The sequence below is a fragment of the Nelumbo nucifera genome, chromosome 2 (assembly GCF_055504915.1).
Source record: "Nelumbo nucifera cultivar China Antique chromosome 2, China Antique-T2T, whole genome shotgun sequence".
Taxonomy (NCBI): Eukaryota; Viridiplantae; Streptophyta; class Magnoliopsida; order Proteales; family Nelumbonaceae; genus Nelumbo; species Nelumbo nucifera.
Window position 1 is genome coordinate 20,907,566 of NC_142650.1, and position 24,623 is coordinate 20,932,188.

Genomic DNA, 24,623 nt, shown 5'->3' on the forward strand with positions numbered 1-24,623 from the left:
TACATTTTTCAGTTCAACTATGTCAAACAAACTACCACAGTGCAGCTGCAGCCGATTCATTTCGATGATGCGCCTATCGATCGGAGTGTATCGAGTCGACGGACATGTTTGTAATCACAAGCTCTCATTTCTCAGTGACTCAGACTCAGCAGTTGGTTTGGAGGGAAGTATAGCCATCGAGGAAAAAGGTGTAGGAGATCCGGAGTCGGTTCGGAGACTTGACTGATCAGTAACCAAAATCATGATGATGCCGCAAATCACGTTAAGTTGCGCCTAGATTGAATTGTCGACCTGTCTCTCCCATCTTGTTCATCCAATCAATCCCTAGCTTGCTTGAGAATTCACCAGCATACCACGGGTACCAGGTATGAATCTTCACTGCGGTTGGTTCCCAGTAAAATCTAGGGTTTCAAATTGGCATATTTCATGAAATGAAGTTTCCATCTTTTCCTGTGTAAAAGGATTTTAGGTTTGTGACGCTTTATGCCATCTTCGGTTCGGTTATATATATATAAAGAGAGAGAGAGAGAGAATCGCTCTTTTAGTGGAACTGGAATCATTTTGATACACAGTTGTTTAGCTTCAAGAAGAAAGAAGAGCATCCATTTATGGAAAAACTGGGGGATGATGAAATAGGGTTGGTTCTTAGCCGGGTTTTCGATCTCAATGATAGGAAGTCCTGTGCACTGGTCTGTAAGCAGTGGTTGAGGGTGGAGGGTCTGACACGTTCCTCACTACGAGTCTTAGAGCCCAAGCTCCTCCATAAATTCTTACCCAGGTTCCCAAATTTGGCCACTTTCGGAGCAGGTAGAGGCATTACTGATACAGACCTCGAATTTGTAGCCCAAACATGCCCAAATCTTCGGGTGCTTAACTTGAATCTTCGACAGACAAAGAGGGTTCTTGAGGAATTCGATGCGTTGGGCTTAGACGACGTCGGGGACGATGGGATCTCTGCGGTTGCAACTGGGTGTCGGAGTTTAGCCAAGGTTTGTTTGCGGCGTAGGAGGGGAATTGGGAATGTTGGGGTTATTACTCTTATAAAATCATCCCAGAATTTGACTGCTTTGGATTTGACCAAGTGTGAGAAGGTGACGGATCAAGCTCTTGAAGCCATTGGAGCTGCGACTTCGTTGCAGGTTCTCAACTTGCAGGGCTGTTCATTGGTTACTGATTGGGGGTTGGCTTCATTGGCCACGGGATCTTCCTCGAGAACGTTGAAGAAATTGGTACTAGCTGAATGCGATCAAATCACAGATGTTGGGGTATCACTGTTGCAGCAGATGTATCAGCTGGAAGAATTGAACTTGGCGGAATGCGGCCCCAAAGTCACCGACGTGGGAGGCGTAGCAATAGCGGCCATCCACACACTTGAGCGACTGGACTTCTCGTGGCTGATCAACATCTCAGACGTAACACTGGTTGCAGTTGCTCAGAACTGCTGCAATCTTGTTGAGATGGACGTGACCGGCTGTGAATTGATAACAGGGGCAGGCATTCGAGCCTTCTCAAACCATGAAACGCTGGAAGTTCTGGTGCTGGCATCTTGTTACAATGTGTTTGGGGATGATGTGGAGCAGACGGTGGTGGAATGCCAGTCATTGAAGTATGTTGGGCTGGATAAAGGACTGAGGATGTGGATGCCCACGGTGATGCAAGACAACATCAGGAGGTTCTGTATATTGGCCTGGCGATGACATCGTCCCTTGTCGGTTAGCAACCGGCGGGTCGCAACTCGCAAGAGAATCCTGTCACCGACTGATCGTGGGAGATGTAATTTCTTCCTTTACTCTTTTTACTCTGGCGTATTTGCCCAATGCTCACTGCATTGCTTTCCTTCACCTTCACCTGTTGATGTTGTTAAAGTCGGACCGGACAGAAAGCTAGAAAGCTCACCGGATCAACTGAACTGGGACCCAAATGCTTACCGGGTCACACTGTATTCGGAATTTCAGAGTGCATAGAGAATTATAGACATCAAAAGGGTATGTTCCTTATTTTTTTTTAAATGAAAAAAAGAAAACTTAATCTCTCTGTATCTGATATCAAGCCATTTAACATGTTAAAACAAGGTTCCAAGTATCATAAATGCAAAAAGTATTGGAAGGTCAGGATACGCATGCATAAAAGCCCCAATTCCTCTTTCCCTTTCTCTCTCTTCTTCGTCCCTTCTCTGAAACTTTTTATTTTGTGCTTGATCTTTGATGTACAAAAAGCCCCTTTCAGATTTCTCCAACGATCAAAATAAATAAATAAATAAAAATTCTATGTGGCTCTAGCCACAATCCACACCAATCGATAGAAAAGTTCTATTAATTGCTCTCATTCTATCCATCAATATTTTTATCTTCTATTAATTTCTCTCGTTCTATCCATCAATATTTTTATCTTCTGCAAGCGAGAAGCCAGATTAAGATGATAATCGACAGGATAGCATCTCCAACCATCAATTTCAACTTATTCTAAAGCCACATCTTCTGTCTCAATTGTTAGTCTATAAATTATCTGCTTGGAAAGGTTTTCTCTTTTACCCGCAAGGAATTCAAATTTTTCCAGAGTTCAAAACCTTTTCAATATTGTTCATAGAAACATATAAATTATTCTCCTCCCAATTTCTCTCTCTCTCATTAACTCTCATATTCAATCATCAACTCCTAGACCATTCTCCAATTTCATGGATTTTGAATCTAAACTTTAGGTTTTCTTTTTTCAGTGGATCTTTGCCGATAAATGTTAAAAATTGATCATTAAAATTTATTACTTATAAATATTAAAACAAATTATTTTGTCTTTCTTAGATTTAAGATATACACATGATTTAGTCTATCATTTTTTTTTTGTATTAATAGGATATTAAATAATATGGAGAGGCAGAATGTATATGAAATCTACATGACCTTACCACAAAGAGCTTTACACAGGTTTGATCTCACACCTCCATTTTACGAGAGATGCTGAGTTAACATGTGTATAAGGTATTGATTGGAGTAAAATGTTGTGTGGAGGAATCTCCCAAACAGCCCAGGCTATTTTTAGTATGACATATCCATACATCAGCTCCCTTCAACAGACTACATATTCATTTATACCATGGACCGTAGCTTGCATTGATTCAACAAGCTATGCTAGTAACAGTTAATTTGAAAATGAGGAATCAGGCATTCCCAGAACTCCAAGGTCATTCACCAACCAATCCGGATCTCTAATCCACAAAGTATATGTTTGGCATTGATGCTGCAGATACAGCACCCTTTTCTGAGTAAACGGTGCTGTTGATGTGTGGGTTAGAAGCACTGTCTTTTTTTGGAAACATTGCTATTAGGTAGGACGTTTCCTGGAGCAACAACAATGTTTTATGTTTGGTACCAATGTTCTAGGAAATGTTTTCAGTATGGGTATCTATTATCCAGTGCCACATCATGTCCCTGCCACTGCCACCTCATGTCCTAATTGATAGCAACGAACTGCAATTTCGGTAAACGCCAAATTTGGCATTGCTCCAAGTTATGCTTTTCCGATTTTCAATACATAGCTTGAAACACCATTTTTTATGAAAAAACGGTTCTAAACAAATAAACATTTCCTGGAATACCGTTTTTTTTTTGTGACATGGCATTGATGTATGCTGTTTTTTGGAGCAACAGCATCAATGCCAGACGCAAAGAATCCTACCCACCACAACACTATAGTTGTACATCGGGAACAACACCCCATGAATGGTAATAATGCAAATATGTTCTTAAGATTACATTTCTTTGAGATACAAAATTACAAACTTCCAACCGGAGTACATAAGTACTTCAATTCGGATTTATAAGTGTTTATTTGCCATATAAAAATGCAATAATTAAGGGGGGAAAATGTTTTTTTACCATTTTCATATCATGAGGAGAGTGCATTATTATATCCATTCAAAGGACACCGTACAGCCTTTTGTATCCGAAACAAAGAATAGAACAAAATGGACTTACAATTATGGACCATTTTTGCATCCATGAATCCAAGAAAAGGATATATGTAGAATACATATTTGCATTTATATCACAAACAAACGCAGCTTAATGTGCAGCTGTAGTGATGTGTGGATGATTTTGTTTTACAAAGCATAAACTGTCTAGCAAAAATATATTGATTGTGATAGTTGTTTTGCTTTGAAAAACAAAATCATTTATATTGCCGATGCCCCCACTAGCTCCAGACGGATTCATCATTCATGAGAGTTCACTTTCTTTACTCTCCCTGTAAAAAGGAGGGTATGCTCCTTTCAACTCCTCCTTTCCACGATAGGGTACTACAACCACTGAACCACATCACCCATGTTAACTAGAGAAGACAAGGGCAATGAGATGTATCATCCATGGTAGGGCCATGTTTGGTTTGCTGCTCTGGGCTTCATTCGTTTAATTCTTATTCATTTTGGGCATGAATGAGAAAGAATAAATAACATTATAGCATTTGATTACAATTTACAAAATTCTTACCATGAACCTTATTCTTTTGAAAATGAAAAACCAGCCCATAACACAAAAATTGAGATAACTTACAACATGAGAAATAATCACTCTCCATCTTACTCGTTTTCATTCTTTAAAGTAACTCTATGCTAACCATCATAAACCATGGACCTAGGTCTACAAAACCAACGCCAGATTGTCATAAAAACTTATGCTGACAAACATTGACTGACAGTCATCTGCCCGTAAACATCTATGCCAATGGTTTAGCAACATAACACACTTCCAATTTGATAAAAAAAAAAAGCGTTAGCTTCATAGCAATATTTTCTCATTCCACCCATTCTTGTCAAAATAGCAAATGTAACCTATCAAGCCTTATCGGCAGGCACGTCTTGTAAACTTGTAATCACATCCAACCATCAAATCAAAATTAAAAGGAATAAAAAAATGAACCAAAGAGCAAAATTTCTCATTATATTTGACTCAATGATGATTAGTCACTGCAGCCGATTGCAGTCAAGACATGTCGGACCCCAGCAAACTGCTCTCTATGGGATTTCATTGCTCCTACTATTCTCTATCCATTTTTTCCCTTCCATCAACAACAATAATGACAATGGGTTTCAAGAAGATTATGTACTCAAACCACCCATTGTGGCTGTGGATCTCATTCAGTCTTCTCTAATCATCATTCCGCATCTCAGTAACCATACCCTGATAATACACACAAGTCCAAGTTAATTAATCCAGCCAGGAAAAACAAAAGATACGGCTAGAGAACTTGTAAATGCGACTTTGGGAAAACAAGAAATCAAGTAAAATATGAGATTAGGTCATTAAAAGTCCAAAACCTGAATTGTCCATGGGATTCCCAGCTGGCATTGGCTCAGGCTCCTTGATGTCAACCACCACAACATCCGATGTGAGGAAGGTCCTTGCCACAGAGGCTGCATGCTCCAAGCAACATCTCACAACCTAGTTTTGAAAAAACACATCCGTTAGGACATAGAAGAACTTATGAATAACCTTAATCACATGGAAACTCAAAGATTAACAAACTTGCTTTGATTATCGCAACCTTGCCTACATGAAAAACAATATAACCCGGTCCCAACAACATGCTGTAAATATATGAAAGCATATGCAGCAACCACAAATCCCTAGTGTTAAGTTGTGATGGAAGGAAAAAAAGAGGGTCCAAGAAGCTATAAAGCCTATAAAACTAACACTGGCAAGCTAAGGGGTTGCCAGTGTTGTCATAAAATGTAAAATTTCATTATGAATTATAGCCCATGCCTTTTCGTCTTGTATTCCTAATATGAAACAAGATGGAACAACCTATTTTCTACATCCCTTGGAATAGATGAATATAGTAAAGCAACTTACTTTGGTAGGATCGATTATTCCAGCTGCCATCAAGTCCTCATATTTCCCAGTTGCAGCATTGTAACCATATTTCGGATTGTCACTGGACAGCACCTGAAGAATGGAACACAACAAATCAGCTATTTGATCACGGATAAAACAAGACAAATTTTCTGACAAGCTAGACCCGTGTGTCAATACCTTCTCAATGACCACACTTCCATTGACACCAGCGTTCTTGGCAATCAACTTCAGAGGGTAGCTCAAAGCCCTTTTAACAATGTCTGCCCCAACCTGCCAACAATTCATGGTAACCTGAGTCAGAATATTCACAAATCACAAGAAACATATGAGTTTTACCTCAGACAAGTTCACAAATGGTTAAACATGCATCACCTTTTGCTCATCATCATCAAGAGTGTCCTTTATAGAATCAACCTTTGCTGCAAGCCTCAACAGGGTGCACCCACCACCAACTACAATGCCTTCCTCAACAGCTGCCTGGGAACCATAATAAGGTTTATGGCATAATTGTGGTAACAACAGCATGTAAAATAATAAAAGACCCCATTGTAAGAGCTCTTGTAAAATTGGTTTTGCTCAAAGTCCAATACCTTTGTTGCATTAAGAGCATCTTCTACTCTTAATTTTTTCTCCTTTAATTCAGTTTCCGTTTGCGCCCCAACCTGTATGTTCATTACAAAAATTAATAAACACAACCATCTAAAAACTCACTCGATCAACCCAAAGCGTCATCCTCATTTTAAAGAAACACTTGAAAATTACCTGAATGACAGCAACACCACCTGAGAGTTTCGCAATTCTCTCGTTAAGCTTTTCTTTCTCATAGTCTTGTTCTGCAGCCTGCAACAACCATTACCAGGTAAAGGAAGTTCCAATACAGGCAGCAAAAAAATAAATAAATAAATAAATAAACTAAGAATCTTGAAATTCTAGGAAATTCACCTCAATTAGGTTCTGGATCTGAGCAACTCGCTTATTTACTGCTTCCTGTGTACTGCCATCACCAACAATTGTAGTGGCATCCTTGGTAAGCACAACCTTGGCAGCATGGCCCAAGACCTCCTTTTCAGCTTTGTCCAGAGCCAGACCAACCTCATCTCTAATTACAGTTGCTGCGCCAAGTACAAAAAAACTCTCAGGGACTTGGAATAGGTCATACATGTCTCAACTTCCCCAGTGGTGACCAAAAATGTGCAGAAGCAGAACCTATAATCCATGTATAAGAACTAACCTCCAGTAAGAATAGCAATATCATCAAGGTATTGACTCTTGCGTTCTCCAAATCCAGGAGCTTTCAGTGCAGCAATCTTCAATGATCCCCTGAGCTTGTTCACAACAAGAGTTGCAAGAGCTTCCTGTTCAATATCTTCAGCAATTATCAAGATTGGGTATCCCCCTCTTATAGCATCCTCCAAAACATTGATGAGATCCCTTGCATTTGTGATCTTCTTGTCAACAAGAAGCAACTACATAAACAATGACATCAATCAGCCAGGATAATAGATACATAGACAGGCCTATACGGTTAAATGTGCACCAAACAGTAAACTTCATGGCACAACCACATACCTTGCAGTTTTCATATTCAACTGCCATTTTCTCACTGTCTGTGACAAAGTAGGGGGAGATGTAGCCACGGTCAAATTGCATTCCTTCCACAACATAGAGGCTGTTCTCTGCACTTTTCCCTTCTTCAAGAGTGACAACACCCTTCCTGCCCACTTTACTCATAGCCTCAGCAATCATATTTCCTACTTCATAGTTATTCCCAGCACTAACTGCTGCTACATCTGCTAGTTCACTGTCTTCGACCTGCAAAAAAATATATATATTATAAGCACAGTCAACCTTGTACTCCATAGCACATATTGAAAATCCTATAGAAAGAGTATTTAGGAAACCAGTTTAGATAATTATGATGATAATAATCACAATTTGCAATATAATAAAATATGAAGATCATTTGTTATTTCACTTTTGACATCATCATCTCAGCCTTGTCCCAACCATGTGGAGTCAGCTACAAGAAAAAAATGGCATCAATGTAAAATGCAAATTATATTTACACTGGTAATCATCTCACTTTACCTCTTTTGACATTAATTTGAGCTCAGCAACTAGAGCTTTGGCGGTCTTCTCTATACCTCGAGTAATTTGAACAGGGTTGGCACCGGCTGCCACAACCTGATTGTACCAATCCCTGGTTAGTCCTTCACAAATAAGCATTGTTCATTATTCAAGCTCTTAAAGAAAATAAAGCAAGAGCTATGTCTGACCAACCTTTACACCTTCAGCAATCAGACCTTGAGCAAGAACAACAGATGTTGTTGTCCCATCACCAGCCAAGTCATTGGTCTTTGCAGCAGCTTGCCTCACCAACTTAGCTCCAATATTCTCAACAGGATCCTCTAGCTCAACCTAAAGACCAGTAGGATGAAGGAACATTAGCAGTGATCAGCAAGCGTCAAAAGAGAATTTCATTAAACATCAACAAAGTTTTAATAGTAAATAATACCTCCCTAGCCACAGTAACACCATCATTAACAATTTTGGGGGAGCCATATTTGCTCTCCAGGACAACATTCCTCCCCTTCGGACCAAGGGTGACACCAACTAGGTCTGCAAGCTTGTTTACACCCGTCTGCATTGTGACAGAAGGGGGAAATTAAAGATAGGAAATGCAGGAATAACCTTTCCATGAGAAGAAAACTTGACTAGCATTTAAAAGCTCACTTGCAGTTTCTTAATGGCCGATCCATCCTTGTTGAAATACAACTCCTTAGCCATAGCCATTATCTTAGGGGATCTTCTTGAAAGGATCACATTCTGTCTCCTTCCACCAAGGGAACTCGAAGAAATGGAGGCAAAAGAAGATAATTTTTCCAAAGAGCTGGAAAGTTTCTTATCCACTGCACGGTTGCCTGCAGCCGCTAGGGAACCAACAGAAGATATGGTGGCAATAGTTGATGCCATTTACTTTTAACAGACCTGTATCGTTTCAGTGTCAATTTACTTGAAAAAGACCCACCTGAGATTACTAATAAAACAAACACCTATAGAAATGAAAACCAACAAACAGGAAAGCAAAGAAATATTGGTTTCAATTACAATGAACTTTTACTGCTAACTTCTCTCATTACCTAAACAAATATCCAATTCAGTCCAGTACCCAGAAGACTCAGAATTACCAACAATAATGGCCTTTTTTGGTCAGTTGGTTATTCCCCATTTATTAGATTGCTGTTTTTTTTGACAGTCCATTCACCCTCTATTTCTCGAAGGAATTCCATTAACACCTTTCTTCTCTCAATGTGCATTCGTACTTATTAGTTATCAGAAAACTCTGCTAAACATTCAACGCTCACTTGTCTATAGAATTATTCACAATAACATACGTTGTCAAATTGCCAGTGTCACATTTTATAATAATAAGTTCAGATAATGCAAAAGTAGAGAGAATGAAGAAAATATCTCCCGTAGCTTATTACTGAAATTTCTATTTCTTCAGAATTTCCTAGAAATTAAACTCTAATTCACACAAAACATCAAATTCAAAACTGAAAAAAAAAAGCAATTCGAATTCTTTTGGTAAAAAGGATTTTCATTAAAACAAAAACGAAGGAACAGAGAGACAAAAGATACACCAACAACGACCCCCTACAATATCCTTACGGACATCCGAATTGAAACTTTGGCAGAAAATAACATCAAATTGATATGACCAAACGACAAATGGAAAATAAACAAGCAAAAACTCGTATTTTGGTCCAGTCTAAACATAACTAAGCTTTAGACAACAAATGCGAATACTTAACAAAGCAAAATCGCAAAACCCCTAAGACATGGTTGAAAAGGCTCGGACAGGAAAACCAGAACCATTACCAGGAACTCAGAAAGCTTACCTAAAAACCAGTTTTGAGGATAGAGCTAGGGTTTTACAGTGGTGGGTGGGTGGATAAGTGTGGCGTGGCCACTCTTCTCACTTTCTCAGTTCTCACACTCTCAGGAGTCAGGTCTCAGCTGAAGAAGAAACTCCGGGCAACTCAGAAACGAGAGGAGATTGGATGGGGATGGTTTAATAAAATGATAAGGGGTTCTGAATCAATGGAGTGGACGGGCTCACCTAAGCACGAGTTTTAAAGCGTCGGATTGGAATTCCTAATTTTCGGTTTCGATGCACTTGGGTTATAGCTGTTACCTAGATTCTAATACGACGGTCGATGTATCGTTCTTTTAAAAGCACGTGCTTTCCAAATCAATTTATTAATTCTTGAAGCTTCGTACAGATCTAGGCCGTTAGATGGAAAATCAACAGTACCCTTCTTTGCACACTGCACACATGGAACAATCTAGAACATCTCTGCTCTATCCTCGATTGTGTGAACTCAACCCTCGAAGTCTCAATGCACGAAGAGCAGGAGTGACGCTTGCACGGATGTGGGTGGGCCGTGTGTCCAATCCACACATTTATTCCATTCCCCGCCAACCCCTTTACCAAACATTCAACTATAGCCCATCTAATATATGGCGGGTCCCATTTTTATAATGGGTCCCTGTCGATGGAATGTATTTTCTTGGCAGGAGATTCTAATTCTTATCTTTGTAACGGGATGTGGAGCGAATGATAACATCCTAAGGGTTATATTATACTAGTGTCCAGTGATAAAACACATGGAGCCCACAAATGAGGGTTCCCGATTGGTACTTGTACTTTGGGTTTATTACTGGTTCTTTAAATTTAAAATAGGATAATTTAGTAATTAATTTTTAAAACGTGTTAATTCAATACTTATGATTAATCAATTCATTAACTATTAAGTAACATTTAAAAAGATAAAAATATCCTTCGAATGTCATCTAATTCTCTTTTATCAACCATCTAAACATTGTTAAAAAATGAATAATCCCAAATTTTTGCCTCTCGTATTCAAGAAAGTTGGTGTCATAAGAATACCCATTGAGACATGACCCCAACTTTCTTTAATATAAGAAACAATGATTTGGGATCGTTCATTTTTTATCTATGTTTGGATGATTGATAAAGAGAATTAGATGATAGATGAAGGGCATTTTTGTTTTTTCAAATGTCACTTGGCGGTTGGTTAACGAATTGGCTAATGATAGGTATTAGATTGGCACGTTTTAAAAGTTTGAGTATTGAATTGTTGCATTCTAAAGTTTGATAACCAAAATGGCACTAGGCCCAAAGTACAAGGTACTAGTTGAGAAATTTTCCTATAAAAATAACTAAATGAATCCACTAATAATGGGTTTAATTGGTCTTTGTTTCATATCACTTGACAAAGTTGCAGTGGTGAGTTGGACACCAGTGATCGGAATCTATTCAAGATTGCCTTTGCCCAGTGAATAGAGTAGAAGTGTAAATCAGGTTGTGCCACTCGCAACCCGGCACGATTGTATGGGTCGTGTCAGGCTTGGGGTTTCAAGTCCATGGGCCGGGCTATGTCGCCCACAGCCCGCGTGCTTGACCTAGCACGACCCATATATATATATATAATATATAATATATAATATATAAATATTATATAATAATATATAATATATTAATAAAATAAACAATTGTTTTCAATTTTATTATATTATTTTATTTAATTATTGTATATATCAAAATTCGTATAAAATAAAAATTTTAAGATTTTTTTCAATTTTTTAAATAAATAGCTTTAGCCTAATCCACGACCCGACTTGGCTTAAGGCTCGGCCCACAGATTAGCCTAATTCGTGGCACAACACGATATGGCATGGGTCCGCATGGGCTTGGGCCATGAGCCATGTCGGGCCAACCCCCCAAAATATCACAAGGGAGGGAGGCATAACCCAAGACAATCCACACTTTGCGTAAGCCACACGCAGGTCGTGTTGTGCCGGCCCAACACAACCCATTTTACAATGCTAGAAGGGAGTTTTTTTTCCTCATCAAACAACCAAACATGCAAAGAGGTAATAGAGGGTAAGATTGAGATTAAAAAAAAAAAAACTTAAAACTGCACATGGAGGAGAGATCGTCTGTCCCTAGGGGACAGAAAAGTTTCTGTCCCTACCAATAATAATCAACCACGTCTCTCTTTTCTGTAAATTTCAAAATTAACGGAGTCCAGACCTTAACGGCAGCTGGACTCCAAAGCTTATTAATTTTAGTTTAACCGCCCTTTTTGGGATCCCGCTTTCCAAGTTTTTCTTCATTTTCATTTTTGTTCTGTTTTTTCTCCCTCTCCCTCACATCCAAAGTTCGCCTGCACCAACACCATCGCATATCGCCATTGCAATCGAGACACCACCATTCGTCTGCAGAAACAACCGGAGTCTTTCTTGACCACCGCTCATTCCCCTCGTTGGAGATCACCGGCTTCTTTTCATTATTCTTTCATTGTTGGGATTGGTTTTTGCCGATTGTAATGATGGAAGGATCCATGCGGAGGAGATCAAGGAAGAAGAGCTTAATGGAGATGACAGGTGACTGTGACGATGATGAAGAGGAAGATAGGGATAGGTGGTGGCATGGCCAATTCTGTGTGTTCTGTTCTAAACTAGACATCAGCGGAAGGAAGGCCATACATAATCCCAATTGCTCATGCTATATACCTCGTCTTCTCTTTAATTTCAAATTTTCAAATTCTGGAGTTTTGAGCTTCGCTTCTTTATTTTTTTTTTTATTTGTGTCTATACAATACACCATATAATATGCATGCCAATACAAAATTCAATACCCCATGAAAGAGGGTAACGAAACAGATGCCATTCTGAATTCATTAGTTTCTGCAATTTATTCTTCACATAATACAAGCTCTATTGTCTGTTCTACATGATTTAAAAACATGGTATATTTGTTGTTGTTGGCATATTGCAGTTTGTGGATTAAACATGGGAAAGGGCAACAAATTCTCGATTAATTAAATAAGTAACCAATTCAAAAAAATCTTAGTTTAAAATTTTGTCATTCAATAAGAAAACAAACACACAGCAATGTTTTGTCCTGTTAAGGCTAATCGATATCTAGATTACATAGTGGCACTATAAAGATAAAAATATCTGATGAATTGACCTTTTGGTTATTAATCTACAATGTCACTAACAAATTTTTGTGGATTCAAGTATTGTAAAGAAGAGCAAATTGAATGATGTATATACACAAATTACCCTGGTGTTACAGTGCCTCTGGTTTCTGTAGATGTGCTTAACATCGGTATGATTATATTGGACCTCAAAGTTCATCTCAATTGTTGGGTAAAAGTCCCAAGAGGGAGTAAGATTGAGGTAGACATAGTTGAATGAAGTCTTTTTGAAAGAAACAGGGATAATAAGATCGAATGCAAAACCTCACCACACCTTTGCAGCTTCAAATTACAAGTTTTAGGGGAAGCTTCTCTCTATTATTAGCAAGCCATGGAATATCATCTCCAATGTCCACCGATCCGTTGTGCTTGCAACTCATATATCAGAGAGAGAGAGAGAGAGAGAGAGTCATTATAACTTTCTTCTTCCATTTATAAAAAGACGCCATATATGGAAGATTCTTGTGTCTATAAATCATTTAATTTATGAGAAATTTAGAAGAAAAAAAAAACAACTTTACAGTGCAAGATTTTTCCAGACATGAAGATAGAGGGAAAAAGGAAGAAATTTTGAATCTTTAAGCCAAAATACTGCTGAAATGAACGTCGAAGATGAGCGGTGGAAAGATTTTGAAAGCTTGCAACGAACGAACGAACTCCTGTAGCTCGGCTCGCAAAGGCAGTGTTCTCCTATGATGATCTCCGGCAAGGGGATTGAGCGGTGGACGAGAAAGACTCCGGCTGTTGCCGCAGACAAATGACGGTGGCTCGATTGCAATGACAGTGTGCGATGACGTTGGTGCGGAACTTTCGTTGTGACGGAGAGGTAGAGAAAGTAGAACGAAAATGGAGAAGAGAAACTCGGAAAGTGGATCCCAAAAGGGCGGTTAAAACAAAATTGATAAATTTTGGAGTCCAACTGCCGTTAAGGTCTGGACTCCGTTAATTTTGAAATTTGCCAAAAAGAGAGACGTGATTGATTATTATTGGTAGGGACAGACGATCTCTCCTCCATGTCACGTTCTAATAATTGGTAGAGAATTAATAGATGGGAGGTTTTTGTTTTGAAAAATGAAGGGATATTTCAGTATTTAAATAAAATACCAGGGGAGGTTTAAGTCTTTTACGGTTTTACCCTTTTTTTTTTTTTTTTTATCGATTGAACTAAAATTGGAAGGATTTGCGGGATCTGGGTCTCAAACATGAGTTGTTGAGACAAAGATTAGTGGAGGAGGAGGTGCATTTCATCCATTTTGAGAGGAAGCCATCAATCGTTGCAACGACAATACCATCTATTGCTGAAGCCTAGGGAATGTTGATTTTCAGATCTAAACCGATGGTTCTTGAATGCCATTCAACAGTAGGGTGGGTCTCATGGTTGTAAATCAATTAAACCATTTTTCTTTAACTTCCTTATTAACAACTGATGCGCCGAGTGTTTTATTCATCTATTCTCAGATGCAACATCTTAGTAGTCTAGGAACTAACTGATGCGGGTAGATTTGGAGGAATTAATTACAGATCTATGTTATTAAACAGTAGCATGGTTAGTTGATAGCCATCCACGGCTAAAATAAGTCTACAGAGTGTAAGAGATTCCAATCGCTTGGGATTGGGAGGGAATCGGGACTATCGACCCCATTGGCGGATTTGGACTTTGACCAGCAATGGTGGGTCTCACTCACAAGATGAGCATTAGTTTTCGGACAGAAGAAAAGTGCCCTTGTGAGTTTGTTACTAGCAACGCTTTTGAACCGTCATTGACCTGGACGGTTGGATTATCTCAAACTTGGTATCTGGTAAAAAATCATTAAAAAAGTCAATAAATCGTTGACTTAGGCGGTCGAATCGTCGACCTGTTCAACGGCTTTGACCATTTATTTTACTTTTAATTTTGCTGTCAGACGGGACCATTTATTCTGTTTCCGGGTCATTTTTTAAAACGTTGGTTACTAGATCTCCATTGCCGGCAATTGGTGATATGAAAGACAATAAAGTTCACTGTTCCAAGGTTGAAGATGATGGGTTTTTTCTTTGAATTAATTATATATCTCAAACTTGTGTGCAGTATTATTGTTGGTTCAACAGCCATCTAAATAGCTACTGGGTTCAGCTATACCTATCTCGTTTACCAGGTGTGGTACCAATCTTTTTTTTTTTTTTTTTCTCTATGACAGTCCAAGGCCCATGACCACTCAAGACCTGTTTGGGAGGGCTTTAACGTTGATTGAGTTGTATTTACTGTACTATTTCAAAAAAATTTATCAAATTCATAAAAAAATTGATTTCTCATCTCAATATAAGTGTTTGTAGGCTTTTGCGAGTTTTGTACCAAACATATAGCTTCATGGATTTCATGTGAGGCCTACGTTACAATGTTAGAAATTGCTTCATGAAAGCACTCCCAAATGGGCACTCATGCAAAAAGTTGATGGTTAAAATTCTCTCATATTTATAGCGTGGGCTGTCAACAGGGGCTCCTCCCACATGATACATTAGTTCATATATATATATATAGACTTTGGTGTAATAGTATTGGTGTTGGATGCATGACTGATAATCCAACATGTCATGTAGGAAGAACCCCGTTGACGTCCCAAGTTGTTAAACCCAACTAATGCCTATCGATCAACATACCCATTTTTTTATTAGAAGATCTGGCCCGTTCATGATTATTCTTATGTAATACGAGTTCACATCTGTGCCCCACAATTATTATTATTATTATTATTATTTGATGGTCATCTTTACTAGTATGCAATGCACTAAAATATATCTCTACATTTCTATGTAACTAAGAGCCAGGCCATTTATTTGTTTCTTCTAATTAAATGGGCAGCCCATGGCCGGTTTGATGTCCCCCCCAACACCCCCTACTTTATGTTTTTAGTAGAATCATTTTATGATTGTTTGTTTTTATTCAAAAGAGTGCCAATCAAACAAAAAATTGATGTTTAAACTGAAAACGCTTTAGTGGAGTTGATGTCATAGTGTTTCAAGTAGAAAAAAAAGGCATTATACCAAACATCACTTAATTGTTTCTCTAATGTTGTTGTGTTTGGTTAGTTCTAAGTGATTGAGGGAATCCATTAAAATGGAGATGGAGGGGGAAAGCATTCGTCCCTCTTAAAAAGCTTAAATGTTATAGAAGCCATACATGGCAATAGAGGATACTACTACTTCCAAAGCTTAAATGTTATGAACACAAATTTAAATGTACAGTGTGTAAGTGCATATATAGAGTTAGCTAGCCATTGTAGAACCGATGAAAGTCATAATAACATGGAAGTCAATCATTGTACAACTTGCGATGGAGGTCATGCCAACTACTACGACTGCATATCTGAGAACCAAAATCATAAATCCCTACTTTCCCCGAATTAATCCTAGTTTGCCAACACTATCAAAGTCTATGATGTCCCATGCGATATCACATTGCTCCTTCCAATACCAATAGTAGTGAATCACCCTAAACACACACTTGCATGCCAAAGGCTAATACTAATAAATCAAGAATGTCACATGTCAATGTTGGAGAAGATGGGGTCACTGTAACTTTAGAGGAGAAGCTCTGAGGCGCGTCTGAAGACACTGTCTTTAGAAACCTTCTGAGTTTGTTGGGTTACATGCAAATTTGTTCCCAGGATACAACAGAGCCTTTGGGCGAGAATCTGCAACTAGCGAAGTTGAAGAGTCTCCAAAGAAACCTTCTGTGAGACTGTAGCAGACCGGACTGAGAGAGAGAGAGAGAGTGAATTTCGAAATTGTGTGTTTTGGAGTCTGATTCATGCTTCTTAAATAATTTGTGAAGAGGTATGAGGAAAAGGTGGGTGCTGGTTCAGAGAAGGCACCTTGAACAGTCACAATTTCAAACATTGTGACTGTTTAAAAAGTAGTTAACAGTTGGTGACTGTTAACTTTGAATTGTGCCTCTTGATCACACCCGATCGAATCGTGACCGTTGATCTCATCAACGGCGATCAACGGTGATCAACGCACCAAAACCAGAGCCGCCCATCGCGAACCACGCGGGTGCGCGCAAAGTGCGAGCAAAGTGCGCCTCTAAAGCGCCTCATTGCGCCACACACACGCGCGCACACGCGTGCACGCGCGTTGCGCAATATCGAATCCCCATATTCTCCTCTACTAATTCTAAGGAGTGTAAATCAGCTCCTATTGAAACACTGAAAACAAACCTTATAATTATCCAATGTGGGACAAGTTCAAAACCGGGTTTTTGTAAGAGAAAAACAGATTTTTAAATCAAGTGTGTAGGTGCAATTTCTCATGTAATTGACCAATCAAACCCATTGGATTTGATCTCTTATGAGATTAAAATCCAACAATCCCCCACATTGATTGATCAATTACATAGTTGTCTCTTAATCCAAACTACTATGACATAGTTATGCATACAAAAAGTGTTTATCAACTTAAACCTCTTGTTAGTATAGTTATCTCAGAGCCTTGCCAAAGTTATTGGTGGTAAGACCTTAAACCAATTACTCTTAAGACAGACTGGAGACACCTATACACACAAAAATGTCCAGTCTCTGCAAGAGTTTCAAGTTTTGCTCAGCACTGTTATGGCCATGTGCTTCTTTCTTGGTTTCATGAACAATCCCGAGAGCAAACCCAAACCCTCATGAGAAGCGGCACCACTTTTATGTTCACATAGGTGAAGTTCCACTATGTGCTCCGTTATTTGACACATTTCAGAACTTCATTAAGAGTTTATCTCAACCTCTCATCATAACGGACAGCACTGTTTATGTTGTGATGGGAAATTTCTCAATGTCAGTGCTAACAGTCACATTGCTGTAACTTGTTGTTACCCATTAAACCCAATACTGATAGTTTTCAGTTCAGGTTGGGTTACCATTACAGGTGACTAAGTAAATGGTTTTAATCCCATCTCTTTGGTTGTCATTCTTACCAATTCTCTAGCCAAGCCCTTGGTAAGAGGATCAGCCAAGTTTTTACTTGACCTCACATAGGTTATAGTGATGACTCCATCTTGAATTAGTTGTCTAACAAATTCATGTCTCAGACTTATATGTCTGGACTTACCATTGTAGATACCAATGTAGGCCCTTGACAGAGTTGTCTCACTATCACAGTAAATGGGAATTGGAGGCATAGTACTAGGCCAAAGTTTTATATCCAATAATAAATTCCTAATCCATTCAGCCTCTTTTCCAGCAGCCGCTAAGGCTATGAATTCGGATTCCATGGTCGAGTGAGATATACAAGTTTGTCTTTTGGATGCCCAAGAGATTGCACCCCCACCAAGGACGAAAATCCATCCAGATGTGGACTTGTTATCTTCATTACCGGTAATCCAACTTGCATCAGTGTACTCTTCTAGTACAGCTGGATAATCACAGTAAAACAAGCCAAGTTCCAAAGTTCTCTTGAGATACCCAAGAACTCTCCCAATTGCCTTCCAGTGCTCTGCACCGGGATTACTTGTAAACCGACTGAGTTTACTTACTGCAAATGCAATATCAGGTCTGGTACAAAGCATAGCATACATCAAGCTTCCTACTGCACTAGCATACTCAATTTGTGCAATTGCTCTACCAATATTTTCTACTAGCTTTATACTAGAATCATATGGTGTGCTATATTCTTTAAACCCTAAATGCTTAAATTTCTCAAGTACTTTCTCAATATAATGTGATTGGCTTAATGCATAGCCCCTACCATGTTTTTTAACTTTTATTCCCAAGATAGTATCTACTTCTCCTAAATCTTTCATCTTGAAGACAGAGGATAAATAGTTTTTAGTTTCATTTATGCCAACCATATTTGTACCCACAATAAGCATATCATCAACGTAAAGATATACAATTACTCCATAATTTGCAGTGAATTTTGAGTAGATGCATCTATCAGCACTATTATGTTTAAAGCCAAAAGCTAGGATGCAAGAATCAAATTTCTCATGCCACTGTTTAGGTGCTTGTTTTAATCCATATAGTGATTTAACCAGTTTACAGACTTTCTTCTCGTTTCTAGGAAGAACAAATCCTTCTGGTTGTTCCATATAAACCTCTTCATTTAAATCACCATTTAAGAAAGCGGTTTTAACATCCATTTGGTGAATAGATAAGTGATAAATGGATGCTAATGCTACGAGTGTTCTAATAGAAGTTGTTCTAGCCACTGGTGCATAGGTGTCAAAGTAATCAATCCCTTCCTTTTGACTAAATCCTTTGGCTACCAATCTAGCCTTAAAAGTTTGTACAGTTCCATCAGTGTTGTATTTTCTTCTAAACACCCATTTACATTTTATTGGTTTTGATCCTGGAGGCAGATCTACTAGTACCCATGTGTTATTTGACATTATTGAATCCATTTCATCATTTATAGCTTCCTTCCAAAAGGCAACATCTCTAGAAGTCATGGCCTCATTATAGGTTTTTGGATCATTTTCAATGTTTAGGACAATATGTATCTTATTTAAGATCTTCTCTCTATCAGCCTCAACCAAAAATACAATTGACTGAGTAGAGATAAAATCTGAACCTAAGTGTTTCTCTGTTCTTTGTCTTTGACTTCTTCTAAATCCTATTGTAGGTGTTATAGTTGTGTCATTTCTTCTTTTAGTCTCGTTATTATCAACAAGTATTGAGATTTGAGTTTCTCTGTCATTTTCTGTGGATTCATTTCCTGTAGGTTCAGAAAACAGTTTATTTTCAAAAAATTCAACATCTCTAGTTTCAATTATTATGTTGGACTCTAAGTCTAGAAGCCTATAGGCCTTGCTATGTTCTGCATATCCAACAAACATATTTTTCTTAGCTCTGAGTCCTAATTTTGTTCTTTTAGGATCTAGTATTCTATAATATGCTAAGCACCCCCACACTTTTAGATATGCTAAATTAGGCTTTCTTCATGTCCATAATTCATATGGGCATTTGTTATTAACTCTAGAAACAATTCTGTTATGTAAATGGCAGGCTGTTAGGAGTGCTTCCCCCCACAGGTTTAAGGGTGCATTAGCTTTTAACAACATGCAGTTTATCATTTTTGTAAGTGTTCTATTTTTTCTTTTAGCCAGGCCATTCTGCTGAGGGGTATAGGGAGTAGAACACTGATGTATTATTCCAAATTCTTCACAGAAAGAATTAAACTCATTTTTAAAGTATTCAACACCCCTATCACTTCTAAGGATTTTAATTTTCTTTTCTAGTTGATTTTCAACTTTAGTCTTATATAGTTTAAACATGTCAAAGGCTTCATCCTTAGTTCTCATAAGGTAGACATAGGTGTACCTAGAAAAGTCATCTATAAATGTTATGAAGTATCTCTTGACTCCTCTAGTTAATACACCATTGAGTTCACAGATATCAGAATGGATTAGTTCTAGAAGTTGAGAATTTCTCTCGACACTAGGGAAAAGTTTCTTAGCCATTTTAGATTTTACACATATTTCACATTTTTCAGTTGATTCATTACTATAAGCAATTATACCTATTTTGCTCATGTTCTTTATGGATTTAAAATTCAAGTGTGCTAATCTATCATGCCATAAAGAGAAAGAATCAACAATATAAGCAAGATTGTCTGGGCTTTTGACTTTGGCTTTAACATTAGAACTAAGAAGATTGCTTTTTATTTCAATCTCAACTTAGCCTCTTACAGTTTCTTACTTAACCCGTATTTATTAGAACTATTAGTGTAATACTTTCTATAGGAAGATTTCGATAATAATTAGCCAATAAAGTAATAACTTGGATAAAACTTTTCTAGATTATGAATTTGTGAGAAAACACAAAGCTAATAAAGTTCCCCTTGGCTTTGTGAGTGCCTAAGATTGCTACATATTAGTAAGCTTTGGCCCTGTTTAGCACCCATCTAGAGAATCAATTATAATGATTTTGGCCATTCTCCGGATGAAAATGTCATTTGGGGTCAGTAAATCCATATTTTCCATCCAATTCTAGATGGAACTTTTGCTCCAAGGGAGATTCTTGCTATGATGGCCTTAAAATATACAAACACATGCACCCATTTTACATGTGCAAGCATGGGCAATTACATTTCATGGTAAAATGGATTTTGGGATTGAACAAAAGCCCTAGACCATCATTTTCAGGTAAAACAAGCTCTTCAATCCCATGATTTTTTTTTTCTTACAAACACTCATTTTTGCTTCCATATTCATGTCTTATTAGAGGATCATTTTCACTCTCTCTCTCTCTCTCTGTCTCTCTCAAGGTCCAAGAACAACTCCACGATTTTAGGTAAAACTAGAGGGGACCAATGTGATGCACGTGATTTGTTAAGCAAAAGCTAAACAATAGAAACGTAGAAGAGTACACAATTATTTCATACTTTTAACTTTTTAAATAATTAATAATTATTTATATTTTATATACTACTTTTAATAATTTTTTACAATACAAAAATAACAATAATTATTTTCATCTAGGGTTGTTCATCAAATTGATGAAATCGACCAACCTGACCAACTCGGTTCTAATATTTTCGATCGACCTTGGTTCAACAATTTCCCAACCCAACCAAGTTGGATCAGTTTCACTTTAGCCATTTGTAATTTGACCAAGTTGGATCAGTTTCCCATATTCCTTAGTCTAAAATATTTTATATCATAAATTTAATTTTAAATTTATTTTTCAATAATGCCACTATATTTGTTTTAAAAAATAAATTCAAATTTTTAAGTTTAAATCTTTTGAACTGGTGGACCAAACCGATATAACCCGAGTTTATTGGTTTTCACTAATGGTCAATCGGTTTCATGTAACCAACTCCCCAACCTAACCAGGTCAATCTAGTTAGCTAAAATGCCTACAATCGAACCAAACAAACCCATGAACACTCTTAATTTCAGCTAAATTAATAATCTAATCTCCAATAAATAACGATAGTTTAATATCCAATAATTATTGAAATTTTATAGCAAAAATACACAATTATTGAAAATATATTGATAATGAAAATACAATAAATAAATAATAAAATTACAATAATTACAAAAATTACAAAAGTACAATAAATACTAAAAAATATATTAAGTTAGTCAATAAATAGTGTAATATCAAATAATAGTTTAATCTATAATAAATAGTAATCAATAAATAAACAAAAATACAATAAGTACATTAAATAAATTTAAAAAGTTAAATAACAATAGTTTAATCTCCAATAATTATTGAAAATTATCTGTTAAATAACAAAGCATAAATAGATTCATACATAATTAATGAAAATATATTTATCACAAAAAACAATAAATACATAATTAATTTTATATATAAGTATATAATAAATATAGATTAATATTTTTAAATTATTATCAATAAATATTAATTCTTTTGAAAGTTATTATCCATAATTATTAATTGATATAAGTGAAATTAGTTATTTACAATTTTATTTAGTTATTTAAATAATATCATTATTTCAATTTTAAAATATTAATTATTTATTGAATTTAATAAACCATAAAATTATAATTTGTACTATTATGACATAATTGCGTTATTAATTTTGTAAAGTATTATATTATTATTAATTTGAATATTATGTTATAATTAATTTTCTACTTTTAATAATTTACTTAATTTTATCATATAATCTCGTTATTTTAACAATTTAAAATCATTTATGTCAAATATTTCATTGTTTAAAATATTTAGTTATTTGAATATTTAAATAATATATAAAATATTTAATTTTTTTATTTGAATTTTATGTATTTTAAAGTTATTATTTTTATTTAAGATTTTTAGTTATTGATTTATTTAAATAATATTTTTTAATATTAAACTTTTATTATTTGAATAATATTTAAATTGAATAATTCGGAAAATCATAATTTATGTTTTTGGTACATAATTTTGTGATGAATTTTATAAAAATATAACATTATTAATATTATGAATATTATTAAATCTATTATAGCTGTTTTTTTAAATATATTAAACTTATTATATAATTTTGTTAGAACATTTAAATAATTTTTAATTTTTTAAATTTTTAATTCAAACTTTGTTTAGATAAATATTGATAAAAAATGGGGGAGAGGATTAATTGGAATAAGAGATAATTTCGGAGAGAAATTCTACTAAATTAGATATAATTTAGGAGATAAATAGGAATTAGAGATAGTTAAGGAGAAAGTTGGGGATAATAGGGGAGGTAGTTTAGGAGAAATTTTAGGAGAGGATATTATTTTGGTTATTGGGAAGTATTTGTGGGTGAGGTATATATATATATATATATAGTCTAAGATTAAAAAAACTTCCCCTCTCTACCTGATAGTTGACCACCGACATCTTCATCCACATGGATGGTATGACGGTCCCGGCCACCAAATGCCACACATAATTGATCGTCGGTGGTTGGTGCTCTCATCTAAGCTCAAAAGAGATGTGTCGGTGGGTGGCTATGTACTTTAAACTTAAAGATGAGCCGGATATATATATATATATATAGCCCCCACCATTCAAACACGTGCCTTCTCACTTTTATGGAAAAGCTAGGCACATGAAAATTTCTGAGAAAGTGGATGTTCAAGCCCACATCCACTCACAAAAAAAAAATGATAACTCCAATATTAAAGAAATAGTAAAATTCACACACATAGTGTCCTAATCCCTAAAAAATTGTCACTTCAAATGTTATGCTAATAACTAAATTTATAAAATTTCTCCAAAACAATCTCTCCCATCTAAAATTCCTTCTAAAGCACCTGTTAGTCTATATTATAAACCATCTAAAAACCAAAAAACGTAGTTAAATTAATTTGTGAAATAATTATTATATTTTCAATAATTATTGATATTATTGAGTATTATTTAGTAAATATGAATTCCTAAACTATAATTTTTTCATAATTTTGGTAAATTGAAAATTTTAATTACTAAGAATTACTTGCTGAAAATTACTTATTTTGGTAATTTAATTTCAGAATTTTTTGAAAATTAATTATTGAAATCAATTACTAAAAATTAATAATTAATTAAAATGTTAATAAATACAAATTTAATAATTCAAAATTATCAGTAATTTTTAGCAATAAGTAGTTATTGATATTTTCAGTAATTTTGGTCAATTTATTAATATTTAATAATATTATCAAATAATAATTATAAATTTTCAGTAATCTTTTAGTGGAAAATTAAAATCAATAAATATAAATTTATTTTTTATATTTTCATTAATTTTGGTATTTACTATAATTTTTTAGCAATAATTAGCGATTTTATTAATTTAGTAAATGTTAAATTATAAAACTTCCAAAATTTCAAATAAATAATTGAAAATTTTCAATAATTTCCATAAATATTGAATACCACATTTATAGTCACCATAACTAATGGAACTATATTTATGCGTTTAGGGCTGTTATTGGTTTAGGGTATGACCCCCAAGGTAGGAATGACAACGGGATGGTTCGGGGCGGGGTCATACTCCCGATCCCAACCTTGAGTTTTAAATTAATCCTTATAAAAAATTTTAATTTGCATTCCCGGCCCTTGATAGAGAGGGCTTCCCCATCGAGGACCTAAATCACTGAATTTTTTAATTAAAAGTTTGTGATTAGAAAGGTATTTATTTAAAATAAAGAAAAATTTAAAAATGCAAATAATATTTAAAATATATTTTGATATATATATATATATATATGTAATATAAATAATATTTTATATATATATATACATGTGTG

The 24,623-nt window shown here is 35.9% G+C and overlaps 2 protein-coding genes across 2 annotated transcripts; one reads left to right on the plus strand and one right to left on the minus strand.

The window, feature by feature from the left end:
- Window positions 1-82: 82 nt before the first annotated feature.
- LOC104595120 (F-box protein SKIP2-like) lies at window positions 83-2,114 on the plus strand. Its single transcript, XM_010255708.2, has 2 exons — window positions 83-365; window positions 462-2,114. The coding sequence occupies exon 2, from the start codon at window positions 609-611 to the stop codon at window positions 1,695-1,697; it is 1,089 nt and encodes a 362-aa protein (XP_010254010.1). The 5' UTR covers window positions 83-365; window positions 462-608; the 3' UTR covers window positions 1,698-2,114.
- Window positions 2,115-4,743: 2,629 nt separating this feature from the next.
- On the minus strand, window positions 4,744-9,943 carry LOC104595121 (ruBisCO large subunit-binding protein subunit beta, chloroplastic-like). The gene is made up of 15 exons (XM_010255709.3): window positions 9,749-9,943; window positions 8,580-8,834; window positions 8,362-8,487; window positions 8,127-8,264; window positions 7,935-8,030; window positions 7,416-7,658; window positions 7,078-7,312; window positions 6,789-6,958; window positions 6,609-6,686; window positions 6,437-6,508; window positions 6,219-6,323; window positions 6,024-6,116; window positions 5,844-5,936; window positions 5,309-5,432; window positions 4,744-5,171 (listed from the first exon to the last, which is right to left on the minus strand). Exons 2-15 carry the CDS (start codon window positions 8,817-8,819, stop codon window positions 5,158-5,160), a joined length of 1,827 nt encoding a protein of 608 aa, XP_010254011.1. The 5' UTR covers window positions 8,820-8,834; window positions 9,749-9,943; the 3' UTR covers window positions 4,744-5,157.
- Window positions 9,944-24,623: the final 14,680 nt, after the last annotated feature.